We start from the raw sequence: 15,019 nt of genomic DNA, 5'->3' as shown, positions 1-15,019 counted from the left end.
ATCAATGCTGTTTTGCCCATACTTGGAGAAGTAGGTTAATGGTTCTATATCACTTGGTTGCCATCTTTAGTATTTAGTAAGTATTGCTATGTCTTTTGCCCCTTGACAGTTTGTGAAACTTTTTAGTATTTGGTTCAAGGTATAATATAGTTGTAGTCTGTTTCTAACCAAAGTTGATTTTCCTTGGCCCTTCTCCTTGCCCACATTATGCCATTCATGTATTTGATTACTTAGAATGCATATAAAAAGGATGACACACACAAATTATTCTTACTAATATTTATTTCCATGTCTCGAGAGTATAATAATGAGGTAGTGTGTAGATGAAGGCTCTTAGATTTCCTCTTCCTATTTTTGAAATGCATACTTACACAGAATGTTCAAAATGTATCTGCAAAGTGATTGTTTGTTAATGCTACCTTCCCAAAAAGAGTGCCATTGACCATCAATAATAATTGTATTTATCTCATTGTATATGTCTGATGGTTTACCTTTTAATGTTGATCATTTGATCCCCAAATCATTTGCTAGAATAAAATACAGCTGGCCTGCCCCTTACGTGGGCTTGCCTTCTGCAGACTTAAGCTCACATGGAAGGCAAGCCCCAATCGAAACAATGGGGTGCGCGCACCACAGCACACCATGGTGTGCCACAGGAGCACACTCCATTATACTGAATGGGATTTAAGCATACACTCAATTCCCCTTATGTAGGAGGGTCTGGAACAGATCACCCACATAAGGGATGGGGCAACTGTATATAGGAATAAGGCTCCAATCCTATATCAATGTGCCTAAATGTTGACCTGACTGAATCCAGTGGGATTTACTTCTGAGTAAACATGCACAGGGTTACACTGCAAGAGTCCATGAAAGATCACTGAATGCTGCTTCCAAATTTCAACATTGTTCACAGTAGCACCAAATTAAAAAAAAAAAGAAACTCCAAAGTTGTTCCTCTGATATAAGGCCTTGGAGCTATATTATTGGTTTTGCATGATGACTACAGTACCATGTTCCTGAGCTAAGTCATATAAACAATAGAACTGGCTGCAACTAATGTGGAGAATTAGTACAAAGGCTATGTGGAATGCAGATATCTAATCTTCTGATTTAGGTAAATCTCTCACAGAAGCAATGTGTATGCTGGGGAAATATGATTTATATTAATGCCCTAAATTAGATTGCTTTGTCCATTTGGCATCCTATTTTGGTTGGATCAAAGTGGAGTTCAGTTACATTTATAAGCACTTGAAGAGTTTGGGTCCACAAATTCAGCATATTATTCTACATACAAAGGTTTTCAATAAAGCTAACTATTTCTTAAGTAGTTTTTTCCGTTCCACTGCTGTCTGCAAGGCCTGTAGGATCAGATGTTGGTTATTCAGAATATTGTATTCACTCAGATCCACTAGCTGATCATACTCTTCTTTACTGAATGTCAGTGAATATGTAGAGTAGGGGGTGCAATTACTGGAGACATCAATCTCGCCATATTTCATTTCTGACTCCAAGCGCTTTACACCTAAAGAAATATTGCAGTAAGAAAAAGCTTTTAGAATGGAATTTACAAAAAATAAAGATCTTATACATCCAAAAGCCACACAAACACTCATGTACAGGATATGGTTGTGAATGCTTTTAAACTGAAGACATTTTTAGAGCTGAAATTCCCAGTTTTTATGGTTCAATAGCATTGTTAATGGTTGTGTTCAACTGGATGCATCAAAGCTATGAAATTAGGGCCCTAAATACATGTTGTACTTAGAGCTGTTGGACCAGTGTGGGTGGATTGATGGGTCTTTGTCCTAGAACTGGAATGAAGAGACATGTTTCCCCAATGAACCAGTTTTTCTGAGATTCTAATGTTAGTGCTTCACTACTATTATGTAGTGAATCCCACTGACCACCCCAAAGAGTGTATCTTCATGGATATAATATTCGCTAGCAGTTTTGTTAAGAAAAAAATATGATGACACAAACTAACAACCGTATGTGAGCTTCCCTTATGTGGCTGTCAGCTTACACTGAAGCCGTGCTACAATTAAATGAATGGCATGCACACTGTGCCATGCCCCCTTCCGTGAGGGGGGTCCATAATGGATCCCTTGCATAAGGGAAGGGCTGACTGTACTGAATACCTTGCACCTCTGATCCAAGTAGGAAAAAGTAACACACTTGTGTTGAGGATGTAAAGTCCCATGAAGTCCATGCCCAGCAATAGGGGAGGGATGTGCTATTAAACCCTGTCAAAGTTGCTGGAGTCATTTGTCAAATTTAACCATTTATCAAAATATGGTATTCCTTAACCTTCTGACCTGAAAACATGCAAGCGCCACCCTCAAACTTATATTTCTTGCTCTACTAAGTTTCAAAATAACTCACTGAGCTGTTTTTCTATGTTATAGTACCCCTAACCTCTTCCTTCAATTGGTAATGGCAAAATGAAGCTCATGTTTCACACTTAACAGAGGGTTGAAAATGTGACATTATAATAGATAATAGTAATATTGGCAGCGTACCAGGTGCTTTATAATAGCGAAAGGTATCATTCACTTGTGGAAAAAATAGTAATATAGGTGCATCCATATTCTCTGCATCTTCAAATAAATAGCATTCCTTCAGATGGTTGTCATCTTCCTTCGGCACAATTTTGGGAAATGGGATTCCTTGTTCTGCATAGTATTTGCATGATTGCTTCAAAGGCTAGATGGGAAAAAATAGAATGGCAAATAGAAGGTAAAGATTATTAGGACAGCAGATTGGGTGGGATAGCATGTTCTTTTCCTTTTCATTACCTTAAGTCAGTTTAGCTGCAATATGATATATCACTTACTTGTGAAGTAACATTTTCCTTTGCATAAAATAGATTTTCCTATTCCCGTTCATCAAACATAAAAATACTTGTTACTTGTAATTAACTAAGATTAACGTCTCATGCTTGTTTTCTTGTTGTTGTTTTTTTGTTTGTTTCTTGACTTCCTTTGGTCTCCTTGGTTAGTGTGACTGTTAAAGTTTACTTACTGTATATACTCAACTATGATTCAACCTCATATATTGAGGTCAGGTTTTGGGGCCAAAATTATGGATTTTGCCCTGATCCATGGATAGGTCGAGGGTAAAACTTGGAGGTTCCTTCAGTGTGTATGTGTGTATATGACAAGAGAGACTCTCATTAATGCTTTTTGCTTCATCGTTTCAGCTTTTGTTTCATCCAGACCCGCAGGTGGGAGGGGGACTCTTAAACAAACATCAGTATCAGGATTCTTTCTGCTTGGCTCCAGAAAGAAATAAACTCCTCTCCACACTGCATTGGGAAATCTAAAAGAGCTGTTATCACATTGCCATACTGACCCATAAATAAGTTGACCTGGGATTTTGGAGTCAACTTTTGGACATAAATTTTTAGACTTATGAATATATGAATATATACAGTACTTCCTATTGCTGTATTTATCTTTTTAAATAACCTCAGTTTAAAATTCATATTATTGTATGCTTGAGCTATTTTGGGGATTTTGGTAAACACTGCTTGATGGATTATGAGCTGAATCTTTCTGAACACCTTGTTTTACAATAATTTACTATCAATTCCCAGTCAGTTCTTATTTATTCCTATGATTTCCCATCTATCCAGTTGATTTGTCTGCCCATCTCTATAGTATCTAGAGCTTTCACTAACATGGGATACCATGTTCTGAGGAATTGTTAAACAACCTGTGCATCAATACAGAGTCCTTCCTGAAAACGTAATAGGTGAAAAGCTACAAAAGCTACATCTCACCAATGATTGTGATCCTGCACTGTAATTTAAATGTAGGATTACATCCACCTTCCTCTCTTTCCTCAGTAGAGGTGCAGAGCTTGTATTGATGAAGAATCCAGTATCTTCTAGGAGCAAGTAGTCTTCTGCTTGAGTCAGCTGGTTGGGTGAACAAGAGTCTAGTACAGTATCTAAATGGGAAAACAGACAAGAGAAAAAGACTACATCTTAGTTCTCATAGACAGTTATGTCTGAGGGTTTAAAACTGTTAATTCAAGTTTTTCTGGTTTCATGCAAAACCTGAACAGTTTGCATATCACCAAACACAATCCTCATAGTCCCACAGTTTACAAAGGATGTGGGATGCTGCATGAAATGTTGGATTCCATCTGTGACAGCAGGTGATTACGCACAACCAAAGTACCACAACTAAAAATTTGGTATACATTATATTTTCAAGTGAACTTTGTGAGTTCATATCCAGGGATAGCCATGTTGGCCATATAGCAAAGTACAATAACATCCAAAAGTGACAAAACAGTGATACCTTTACTGAGACAACCAAAATGCACAAAATACATGTTGCAAACCACAAGCCCCATTGTTAGGTAGAGAACACTGAATTTCTCAGGAAGCTGGGGGGGATCCTAAGAGAGAACTAATGGCCTATTGGAAGTTTTTACCTCCAACAGAGATAAAACATTTTTCTTTTAAAAATGGGACTGTATTGGCATGTTTTACCTTAATAACACCTAAAGATTTTACTGAAGTAAAAGCATAGAGGCTTCTTGAGAAATTCAGTGTTGTCTGCCTAACAATGGGGCTTGTAACCTCATAAAGGATAGACGCAAACTGGATCTCAAAGGGAGTATCTTTTTGTCTTGCTAATGGAATTTAAATTTTATTTAAAGATTTCCAGTACACACAAGGCCAGAAGGATGAGGGATCTGCCTGCATGAATATCCCGCCATACCATCTGAACTGAGGACAACAATCACATCTTGACAAAATACAAGCCTATGACTAGCATCATGATATGTTTCCCTACTGTATGATTTTTAACACCTTTGCATGATGAAGAAGCCAGTGGAGCTTCAAAAGTTTGCAACACGTATATTGTATATTTTGGTTGGCCCCTCCCAAAAAAGGCGCCGGCAGGCCTCCCTTTTTGGGAGGTCTGTACCAGGCCATAGATATGCTCTATCTCCTGCTCCAGCTCCTGAAAACCATCTTAAAAGCCAGTCAGCTGTCCTGAATGATGGACTTATGCTGCACTGATGAGCTGGTTGTTGCAGGATGATGTGACCACCTCCCTCTACCAGTGAGTGATGGTGGGATGAGAAGTTGTGACAAGACCCCACAGGGGTCCCTGTTTCTACTTCTCATGCCACTGTTTCTGGAGAGAGGGGGCTGGTAATATCATACTTCAGCACCCTGCAGACCATGACCACAGAACTCCATTTCATGGGACAGTACTGGCTTTCAAGGTGCAGTTTGGGAGCATTTATCGACATTGCTATGGTATTACTATAGTAGACATGAACAGAAAACAGTTATATGGTCATATATCAATCTATGACATTGTAAATCACATTGTATAACAATCTGTAACATTATAACTAACCTGCTGGGAAAGTATTTTACTATTGCATTAAGCCACAGACCTGAAATCAGGCTATGTTACTGCCACCTCCTGTATTAAGTCCCATGCAAATAAAAGAAAAGCCCATAGCAGTATGTAGTGCTCGGAGAGATGCACTATACAACCATATGATGATTAGTTCATCAACTGGACATTTGAATGGAAAGTTGGTGTGGGGAGCCTTGGTTGTTTTATGCAACCTGGCCATCTTTCATTGCCTATTTCTGCCTTAAAATATCCATTTGAAAATCAAATGAAAATACCTTTCCATCTGCAGAATTTGTCATTCTGCAAGTAGCTATTATCCAACTGAAGACCTTTCACAAAATTGTGGTAATGGGCAACGGAGAGGCGATCAGTAAGCACATCTCTGAAAGCACTGGAAAGTGGTCCAGCAGGTGTGTACAGATGTGCCTTTTGCTCATGTGGCCTAGAAGGTAGTTGAGGCTCTTCATCTACAAAATAGAAGTAGGAGCAATAAGATGATTAATAGCAGTGGTGAGCAACTGAAGGTTGTGGATGGACTGCATTGCCTCCCACAAGACCATAGAGCACTGTATCCCCCAGAAACACCATTCCCCCATATTTGCTGGAGAACGTTTTTTGCCACAGCATGGAGCACAGTGCCTGAAGAACTTGGTCTGTGTGCGTTTGCATGCTATGAGTCATTTTGATTTATTTATTTATTGTCATTTTCATCCTTTTCATGTTTTTAAGTTCTGAACAGACTTTTTTTTTCCTTTTTACTAAACAGAAGGTAACTGGACAGTTACAAGGGATGTACCTAATTGGCCTGGGGAACTGTACGAAGTCCATGGACTATACTTTGCTCACCTCGGATCTAGAGGATACTTATGCTGTAACATCTGAAAACAGCAGCCCTTTACAAAAGAAAACTGTTTTGTTACAATGCTTGCTCAACAAGCAAAAACAGAAAATAGTTTGACACTCCATTTGAAAAATATTGTTTGATTATATTTTCATGGTTTCAGCAGTCTAATATGTAGATAAATAAATCCAAAACATTTGGTCATTTTTTCCAGAAGCCTGTATTCTTTTATGGTTGGCAAAATGTCAGATTATTTTGCATTGTTCACTTGTCTGTTCAAATCATGAATAATATTTAAAAGGTCAAAAGGAGAATAACCAACCAATATCAGTTATTTGATCATGTGTCCACTTGTGCCAAAACTCCTCTGAACTATGAGATTGATTCCAGAAGTACAGGAGATTTAGGGAAAATACACTACTCCACATGCCTATAAAGGGAAAGAAAATTAATAACAGTGAACAATACAGTCAAAGTCTAGAGCTATTTCACTGGTCTATGAAAATATTTTTAATTTGATCATTCCCCCCTCCCCACAATACATTGTCCTTTTACCTGTTCCACTAGCATTGAAGCGTCTGGGTCCTGCCTTTTAGCAGAGCAGTATACAATATTATTAACTCCTAAACTGGAGTATTTATGCATGGGGTGGGGTGTGCTTAGTTTTCTCCTTGTACCTAAGAGCCTCAGATTGGTGATGGTCTCTGGCCTCCCCCTACATTTTCAGTTCAGTTCCTTTCTTCTTGACTCTGAAAGAATCATCCTAATCTGAATCACACCCTGTTTGTACAGACACAATGGTTTAAACTTTCCCTCAGCTTCTTTTGTTTATGTTCACCCACCATCAAAAAGGTGGTTCAACCATTGGCATAAATGAACCCCCCTCCCTTTACTCTCCACATGGGGACAAAAGTTGCTCTTCATTCCTAACAGACATCAGGACAAAGTATGGAAATTTTTTCTAAAAGATACCAGTAAGCTTTGGCCACTAGGCTTTGATCAATAAAATCAGAAATATATGCTGTTGTTCAGTTAGATATTCAGCAGATGGTGGGGGTTGTGCCTACCTTGCATATAACAGATCCGAGTCTCTGGAAGCCTCTTCATTAAGCGTCCCATAAAGAACTCGCTTCCAAAATCTTCAGCCTTCACAAAAGCCCCATATTTTATTATCCCCACTTCATAGGGTGTGAACTCCATCCATTCTTCAGAAAGAAGCATAAACATACAAAGGAAACACATCATTTTCAATGGACTACATCCATGCAAACGGACCTCTATCCACACAACACAGCCTGCCACTCATTTCCTCCCCATGCACCTCTGCACACCCTACATCCTATCTTCTGGCACAAGTGTGTGTGTGTGTGTGTGTGTGTGTGTGTTTATGGAGGAATCCATGTTCCAGTGTGGTTGTTTAAATTAAGTTGTCTTTAGTTTGATTTATTGTTCATGCTATTTGAAAAGTTCAGAGCAAATGTTAATACAGGGATAACTGTACATTAACAGGTGGGAATTTGGCATACTGCATAAAACAGTGTTTTAGGAAAATTTGGCTACATTTGTTCAAACTAGAATCCAGGTTCTGATGAAAAGTACATTTCAACATTCTGTTAGAGCATACTGTCTGTCCATTTTAAAGCCTTGCACATCGAAACCAGTGTGACGTCATAACTAGTGTATTGACAACACTGCCAATCCAATGTGTGTTTCCTCAGAACTAAATCTCACTACCTCCAGCCTGCTATACTACTTAATAGAAATTTTTAACATTGCAAACTTAGGGCCAAATTAGATATGATGTTATCCATATTGTAGTCCATGCATGATAATTAAAATATTGCTCCATACATCCACTCATCCATCTCAGGATTTGAAAGAGGAGAGCCAGCCAAACTGGGTATATGGAAGGAGAAATGGGTTTAGCTGTCCTACCCTCACACTGAAGTCCTAATAAAATTCATCAGCTCTTTATTATTCATCCCTGACACCTGCTCTAATGTTTTTTAAAAAAACCTACTACCTCCACACAAGAATTAATTTTTTAAAAAGTCATTTCCAGCATCCTCATTTGACTGATGTGACTCAAAGAATCTTATCACAAGAGAAAAGAAAGCCAAAACAGAGCAGGAGAGTAGTGGCTTTCTCTGTGCCTTTCTGCATGCCATCATAGCATTTCCAGGGAGTGTACCTTTTGTGGAATTGATTTTTCCACCACAACAAAGGCATTTTTTTTACAACTGTCTCCCTGATGAAAAAGAATGGAAGTGCTAGGACAGCATGCATAGAGGTACAGGAAAAAGCTGCTATGCTCTTGCTCCATTTCAGCTTTCTTTTCTCATGTGATAATGCTCTAACTCCCTTCCATTCTGTGATCATGCTTTTATGAAGACCTTCTTCTAGTACCTTTCACTAAACCTAAACTACCTCATAATGTTCTTGTGAATGTGAAAGGTGGAACAATGTAGGCTGTGCTTTTGAGAAGGGGTAGAGTCAGATGTCATGTACTAAATAAACAAATGGCAATTGTTCCATTGGATTGACATTGCAACAGACCCTAGCTGAAGGTTCCAAGCTGCAAACAACAGTACTGTGAGCACTGCTGCAATGCTCAGGTCTTTCCATCTGTTCGAATAACATAATCATATCCATACACCTATCCTCAATTGCATGTATTTACTATACATATATGTCCTTTTAAACAGGTGCTCAAGGTAGCTTTTGATACATGGTACATTTCTTAATCTATTGTGGATTCACTCTGCATACTGCACATAAGCATCAGCACATGTGGCACAACAGATTGCTTGCTACTACCTTTGAAGTCCATGGTGCTGTACTTCTCTTTCACATTGATTGCAGTGTAGATTGGTAAAGGATTCTGAGCCTCATTCACAGCTTGCTTTTCATCTGAGAGTTTATGATTGTCTTTCTGTGTTGTTAAAAAAAAATAAGACTGATCAAGTATAAATTAAAATGGAAGAAAACAATGTTTCACACAACTGAATGCTTTCGACAAGAGTATGCATTATCTGTTCTGGAATGAGGAGTACAGTTAACAAACCACTAGTGATATAAGAAGCAAACATAATTTGTCCCACAAATGCTTCAGCAGGTCAGATGCTGTCATCTATTCTATCATCCAAATTGCTCTTTCTGGATAATTTTTCATGCCAATAATTATTGGGTGAAAAATCTCCACATTTTCTAGTAGATATGGTGATATGAAGCCACTTTATATCCATTTGCATATATCAAAATGTGTTCTTTCTTCCTTCTGTTGTATTTGCTTCTCTTTCATAATTATCGTTCATTTTCAAAAGTAATGCATTATTTTCCCCAGGCATAGACATAAATATCTGCATACATTTTTAAGGCAGCAAATACTTTCTGCCAGCCATAGATTCCACTGAGAGAAGGCAACCTGACATTGGAACAAGGAATATCTGGTATCAGTAGATTTGTTTGTTGCTTGCCTCCTCCCATGTAATCCTCCCCATACACTCCAGTTTTCTTTGAGACATTTACTTCAGTCAGCCAGGACTAAGCTGGCAACTGTTAACCAGAGGACTTTTCCTTCAGCTGTCCCCAAATTGTAGAGTGACCTGCCAGAAGGTCTGGGTTTAAAATAACATTAATAGACCAATCTCTTTCAGCAGGCCTGTCTAGTTTATGAGTTTCAAATAATGAACTGATTGTTTTTAGAATGTATCCTTTTTAAAATGATATAATCCTTTTTAATTGATTATATATTTTAAATTGGTGTTCATGTTTTTAATTGTGTTATATATTTATTTGTTGTTGTATTTTAATTTGTTGTTTTATGCCTGTCTCCATAAGGGGAAGCAGACAACAAACAACAACCCACATTCTTATAAATTATAGATAAAATGGCGGTTAGCTGATGTTGAAAGGGCATTTTATTAGAAGTATGATGAATGTATTTCCTAGCCTTTGGATTAGATTTGAAAAAGGTATACATTTCATTGAAATTCATTTCTAAAGGAATTTACCAACATTAAAAATTTGTTCATATCTAATATGAAAATGTCAGCATAACTTAGCTTTCCCACACCAGGAAAGGACTACATTTTTAAATGTCTAATTTATACCACACAAGAATTATCATTCTTAAACATGCTTCAAAGTAGTTGGATCCATACTATTTAATGCACTAAATAATCATTTAAAGCAACAAATGTACTGTACCTCATCGTTTAACAAATATTCAACAATGAGCCCCCAAAGATCTATACAGGATGTCCTTTGTCCCTCTTCTTTCCTTTGACGCAGCTGCCTGTTGTAATACTTCAGACGCTCTATGGAAAAGCAATCCAGTTTGCTTTTAGTCACATGTCTTTTAACTTCATTGATTTGTTCATTCAGATCCTTTTTTGACCAATAAGCATCTTTGTATAAAGTGCCCATAGTCCTGGAAAAGGAAACACAAGAATATCAGCACAGCCACAGTAGATCATACCAATAGTCCATCTGGCCCAGTATCCTTTCCCCAGACAAACACCTTCAGAAACTCCAGTACCACATGATGGAAATAACTCTTATATAACAGTCAAAATATATAAATGGGGCAGAGTGACCAGATGTCATAATCCCAAAAAGAGGACAAAGCACCACAAAATGTAGGACATTCAATAAAAGGTAGGACATTTATGTACTCAGCTATACTTTTCTGATGACTGAGTCATCATTTAAATGCCTTGTTGGCATAGAATTCTGACCAAGCCAAATGCTTACAATTGTACTTTATTAACAACAAATGCTTGACTGAATTGACATTTAAAACATTCCTCTCATTTGTCCATTGTACTGAAATTGGGGAGTGTGTGGACTTTCAGCATTTGCACTGTGTCTTCAAGCAGCTCATTGCTTAACAATTTACAGTCCTTTCCCCCTCCGAGAAACAAATGCACGCTGTACTTGGGGGGCAAGTCTTGTTTGCTGATGATGCTACTAGGAAAAAATAACTTTAGAAGGATCCATCCTATCCCCATATTTGCAGTGAAGACAGGCTGCCAAGTAGACAAGTTTGTCAACAAACATAGTGCTACTCAATGGGCTTCCTAGTGATGCTTACAATGGAGGAGATTTTGGAATTCCTGCTGGACAGAAGGTTAAAATATAGGACATTCCCTGGAAAAGGAGGATGCTTGGTCATCTTGAACAGGGGTGAGAAACCTGTGATTGTCTAGATATTGTTGGACTGTATGCCCCATGGGCCACAGCCAACATGGACAATAACCATGGGTTGGTAGTCCAGCAACATATGGATGGCCTCAAGTGATCTGCTCCTAGTACGAACATTTAGCTTTCTTATGTAATAGTAATAGTTACATACGAATATCTAATATATAATGAAATAATGTAGTATTACTAGCAGAAAACAACAAAGACCTGGAACAATTACTGAAGAAAGTCAAGGAGGAAAGTGCTAAAGTAGGCTTGATGCTGAACATTAAAAAAACAACAAGAATGAGCACAGAAGATCTACAAGAATTCATTTAGATAGTGAGGAACTTGAAACAGTCAAAGAATTTCCATATCTTCGATCAAATCTTGATCAGAATGGAGACTGTGGTCAAGAAATTAGAAGAAGACTAAGACTGGGAAGGGTGTCTATGAAAGAACTGGACAAGATCCTAAAATGTAAAGATACAAGCTATTTTATTTCCCATCACCATGTATGGGTGTGAGAAATGGACAGTGAAGAAAGCTGATAGAAAGAAATTAAACTCCTTTGAGATTTGGTGCTGGAGAAGAGTGCTGAGAATATTGTGCACAGCCAAAAAGACAAACAAATGGATTCTAGAACAGATTAAACCTGAACTCTCCCAGGAAACCAGGAAAAGTTAATATTTTTTTACACTTGACTCTGAAGTGGGTTGGCAACTCCATTTTAGATTCTGTCAAGCAGCTAGCATCATGCTGATTGATCAAACCTAATTTCTGTAACTCTGCGTATAACCTTTTGTCCACATCCTTACCATGTTGTGCCAGACAAACCAGTCAAGTAAGTAGCACAGTCTATGAGATTTAACTTCTGAAGTCCTCGTAAGCTTCCATACAGTGCTGTCAATGATCTTGTGCTGCCCCCTGTTGTCATGATTGCCACAACTGGGACCTGGAATATATAAATGAATGAACAAGGATGTAGAAAGATGAGGCACAGGCTTGGAAGGAAAAAATGATATCCAAGTGGAAAGTTAGTTCTTGTTTGTTTCTTTTCTCTTCATAAGGACTTCTAGTTGTCAGAAAGCAGGATAAATAAAAAAAATATGCGTGCAGTTTGTGATAAGGGAGTACTCCACATGAAGCAGACCTTTATGTCTTCTCTCCAGATGGCAGCTCTGTGATCCAATGAGGGATCTGACTATCCTGCTGTTGGATTATGGGATTCAGCCAAGTAAATCTACAGCTAATCCTATTTGGAGTTGTTTTTTAAAAAAAACAACCCAACAACAAACTGGCAGAATTTATGAAATATGCTGAGAAGTTGTTAGCAGGAAAGAGGTAGGAAAGGATTCAAACTAACAACATCTTAACACATATTGAAGTGCCTAGAAATGTAGATGCAGGAGGAGACGGTGTATCCATCCCACAGGACATTTAATGGGGAAATGGGCATAATATCATGTCATTAGTATTCTTGTATTATATACTGCACAATATCTGTTTTTTAGCTGCTTAAGAAAACAATTCTAATGGGAAGGAGTTCAAAGGATACAATCTTTTGCAAACAAGACAAAATAATATTTTTGTATCCCCCCATTCCTCTGTGTGTGTGTGTGTGTGTGTGTGTGTGTGTTTTACTTTAAAACAATATTCTCATTGCAAGCAATAGGGAACAATTAATTAGTTGAACACTAAGACTGGTCTAAAATTCCCCCATGCTTGGATAGATGGGAGCTGTGCAAATCCAACAGGTCCATGTCCTCTTGACATGGATAGTGAGTAGGGACTCAATGCCACACCTCCCAACAAATCTCTCTCCTCTCCTTAATATTCTAACCCAAAGTAGGATGACTACACAGTGGCTTGGATCTCACCCCTCTGCCCCACTCTCTTGCTTTCTCTCTGGCTTTGGAAGAAAAACATTGTTTGTTCTTCTGGTCTCAGGAAGACTGTCCTTGAGGCCACAGGATCATTTTTTGATCACCAGCATTATCATTCACCACCATCATCATGTAAACAATGTTACAAACAGATTACAGTCTGTACATTGTGAATCAACCATTTTTTATATTGCTCATCACACACCTAACAGAGAGTTGGCTTTAGAAATTAGTAAACAGTTGCTTCATATTCAACAGAACAGTTGACCTATTAATTATGTAGGCATCATACAGCAGTATAGCATTCCATTATTAGGTCACTAAGATGCCAAATGAATATAGTCTTAATTCTCCTGTTCCTAAAGCCTCCTCAGACCCTCCAACTAATAGTTATGGGCTTGTTTCCATGCCATTTTTAAAACCAGATTGTCTATTCACACATCTTTTCCATTTCAACATAGTATTTCCAAACATTACCATTATATAACAATAATTCAATATCAGCATTGGACAAATCTTGATTATGGTGATATAAAAGGTGTGACATCATTTTGTCTTGGGGAATATACATATCTATGCATCTGTTTGAAAATGTATCATGATATGAAATAATCATCATGCTTCTTATATCATGATACATGTATGTGCATATTTACGGAGATAAATACCCATGTTGTACATTTCCTTACGCTGTTTATATGCACATCTGTTCTATAGCATTCTAAGAAAATTAGAGAGAGTGCACAAAGGCTGGACAAGTAAATTAAATATGTTTGTGGACATAATGTATAACACAATGTATAATGCATTATTAAGGATAGTACGGCAATGAACAAATTTGTAGAATTATGTAAAGCACCATGTAAATTGTATGGCGCAATATAAATAAACTTTAATAATAATAATAATAATAATAATAATAGAATCTATATGTTATCCATCATAATTTGGATCAGTAAATCCATAAATCAATTTTGCTTAAATGCATTTGCTTATTACAAAATGCTCAGTATAAACATTAAAGGAAGTCTGCAATAATTTGCAATTTAGTAAATAAAAACTATCACTCACTGCTAAAAGAAAAGGTCATAATCAATAATACCAGTATATCATTTTAATATCATAACCAAGTAACCCACGAAATAAACAAATGCAACCTTAAATCTCACCCCTACTTATTAAAACTGGTCCTTATCTCAGTAATGAACTTTGGTCTCCATGAAATAATTAATGAAAGCTTTCATTTATTACTGATTTAGCCCCATGATTTAGTGTCATTGATTTCAGTGGGAGTTTAGCACACACCTAAATGATTACTTCACCATCTGCTTACTTAATTACATGCTTAATGGGTTACTTCATTCTAAATCCTGATAAGCACTATCTCATTATGACAAGAACTGTTATTAAATGTCATCACAATTGAAGTTTTTGAGACTAGTAGGAGTAGAAAAAGCAAGGAATAGCCAAGAAGAAGATAAGAAGAAGACACTGAAATGGTTATCACAAAATAAAATATACAGTATATATTTTGGTATACTGAATTTGATAAAAAGAGATTTCTGTTCCTTTTATTTGCTATACTTGGACCTCTGGCATTTTAGAAATGTTTCCTTTCAATTCAGTCTTCAAAGTTTCTGCTGTGTTTTGAATTATAAATGATGATTAACCTTAGCTGTGGTTTGTTGAAATAAGCCAGTGCTGCAAACCATGGA

The 15,019-nt window shown here is 37.4% G+C and overlaps 1 protein-coding gene across 1 annotated transcript; it reads right to left on the bottom strand.

Moving 5' to 3' along the window:
- Positions 1 to 1,316: 1,316 nt before the first annotated feature.
- Positions 1,317 to 12,370, bottom strand: LOC121919608 (cytosolic phospholipase A2 epsilon-like). The gene is made up of 9 exons (XM_042446407.1): positions 12,237 to 12,370; positions 10,444 to 10,666; positions 9,052 to 9,166; positions 7,302 to 7,439; positions 6,557 to 6,664; positions 5,669 to 5,860; positions 3,785 to 3,954; positions 2,523 to 2,706; positions 1,317 to 1,525 (listed from the first exon to the last, which is right to left on the bottom strand). Exons 1-9 carry the CDS (start codon positions 12,353 to 12,355, stop codon positions 1,317 to 1,319), a joined length of 1,458 nt encoding a protein of 485 aa, XP_042302341.1. The 5' UTR covers positions 12,356 to 12,370.
- Positions 12,371 to 15,019: the final 2,649 nt, after the last annotated feature.

Source organism: Sceloporus undulatus, chromosome 1 (genome assembly GCF_019175285.1).
Source record: "Sceloporus undulatus isolate JIND9_A2432 ecotype Alabama chromosome 1, SceUnd_v1.1, whole genome shotgun sequence".
Taxonomy (NCBI): domain Eukaryota; kingdom Metazoa; phylum Chordata; class Lepidosauria; order Squamata; family Phrynosomatidae; genus Sceloporus; species Sceloporus undulatus.
The sequence above is the reverse complement of the archived record's forward strand: the minus strand, read 5'-3'. Positions and strand labels throughout refer to the sequence as shown.

What these genes read in the sequence shown, in the direction of transcription:
- LOC121919608 (XM_042446407.1), bottom strand. Translation starts at nt 12,355, where the DNA reads ATGACAACAGGGGGCAGCACAAGATCATTGACAGCACTGTATGGAAGC. An exon ending in AATATTTGTTAAACGATGAG is followed by an intron (nt 9,167 to 10,443) that starts GTACAGTACATT and finishes TTAACAACACAG; the next exon opens with AAAGACAATCATAAACTCTC. An exon ending in TGATCAAATAACTGATATTG is followed by an intron (nt 5,861 to 6,556) that starts GTTGGTTATTCT and finishes TCTATTTTGTAG; the next exon opens with ATGAAGAGCCTCAACTACCT.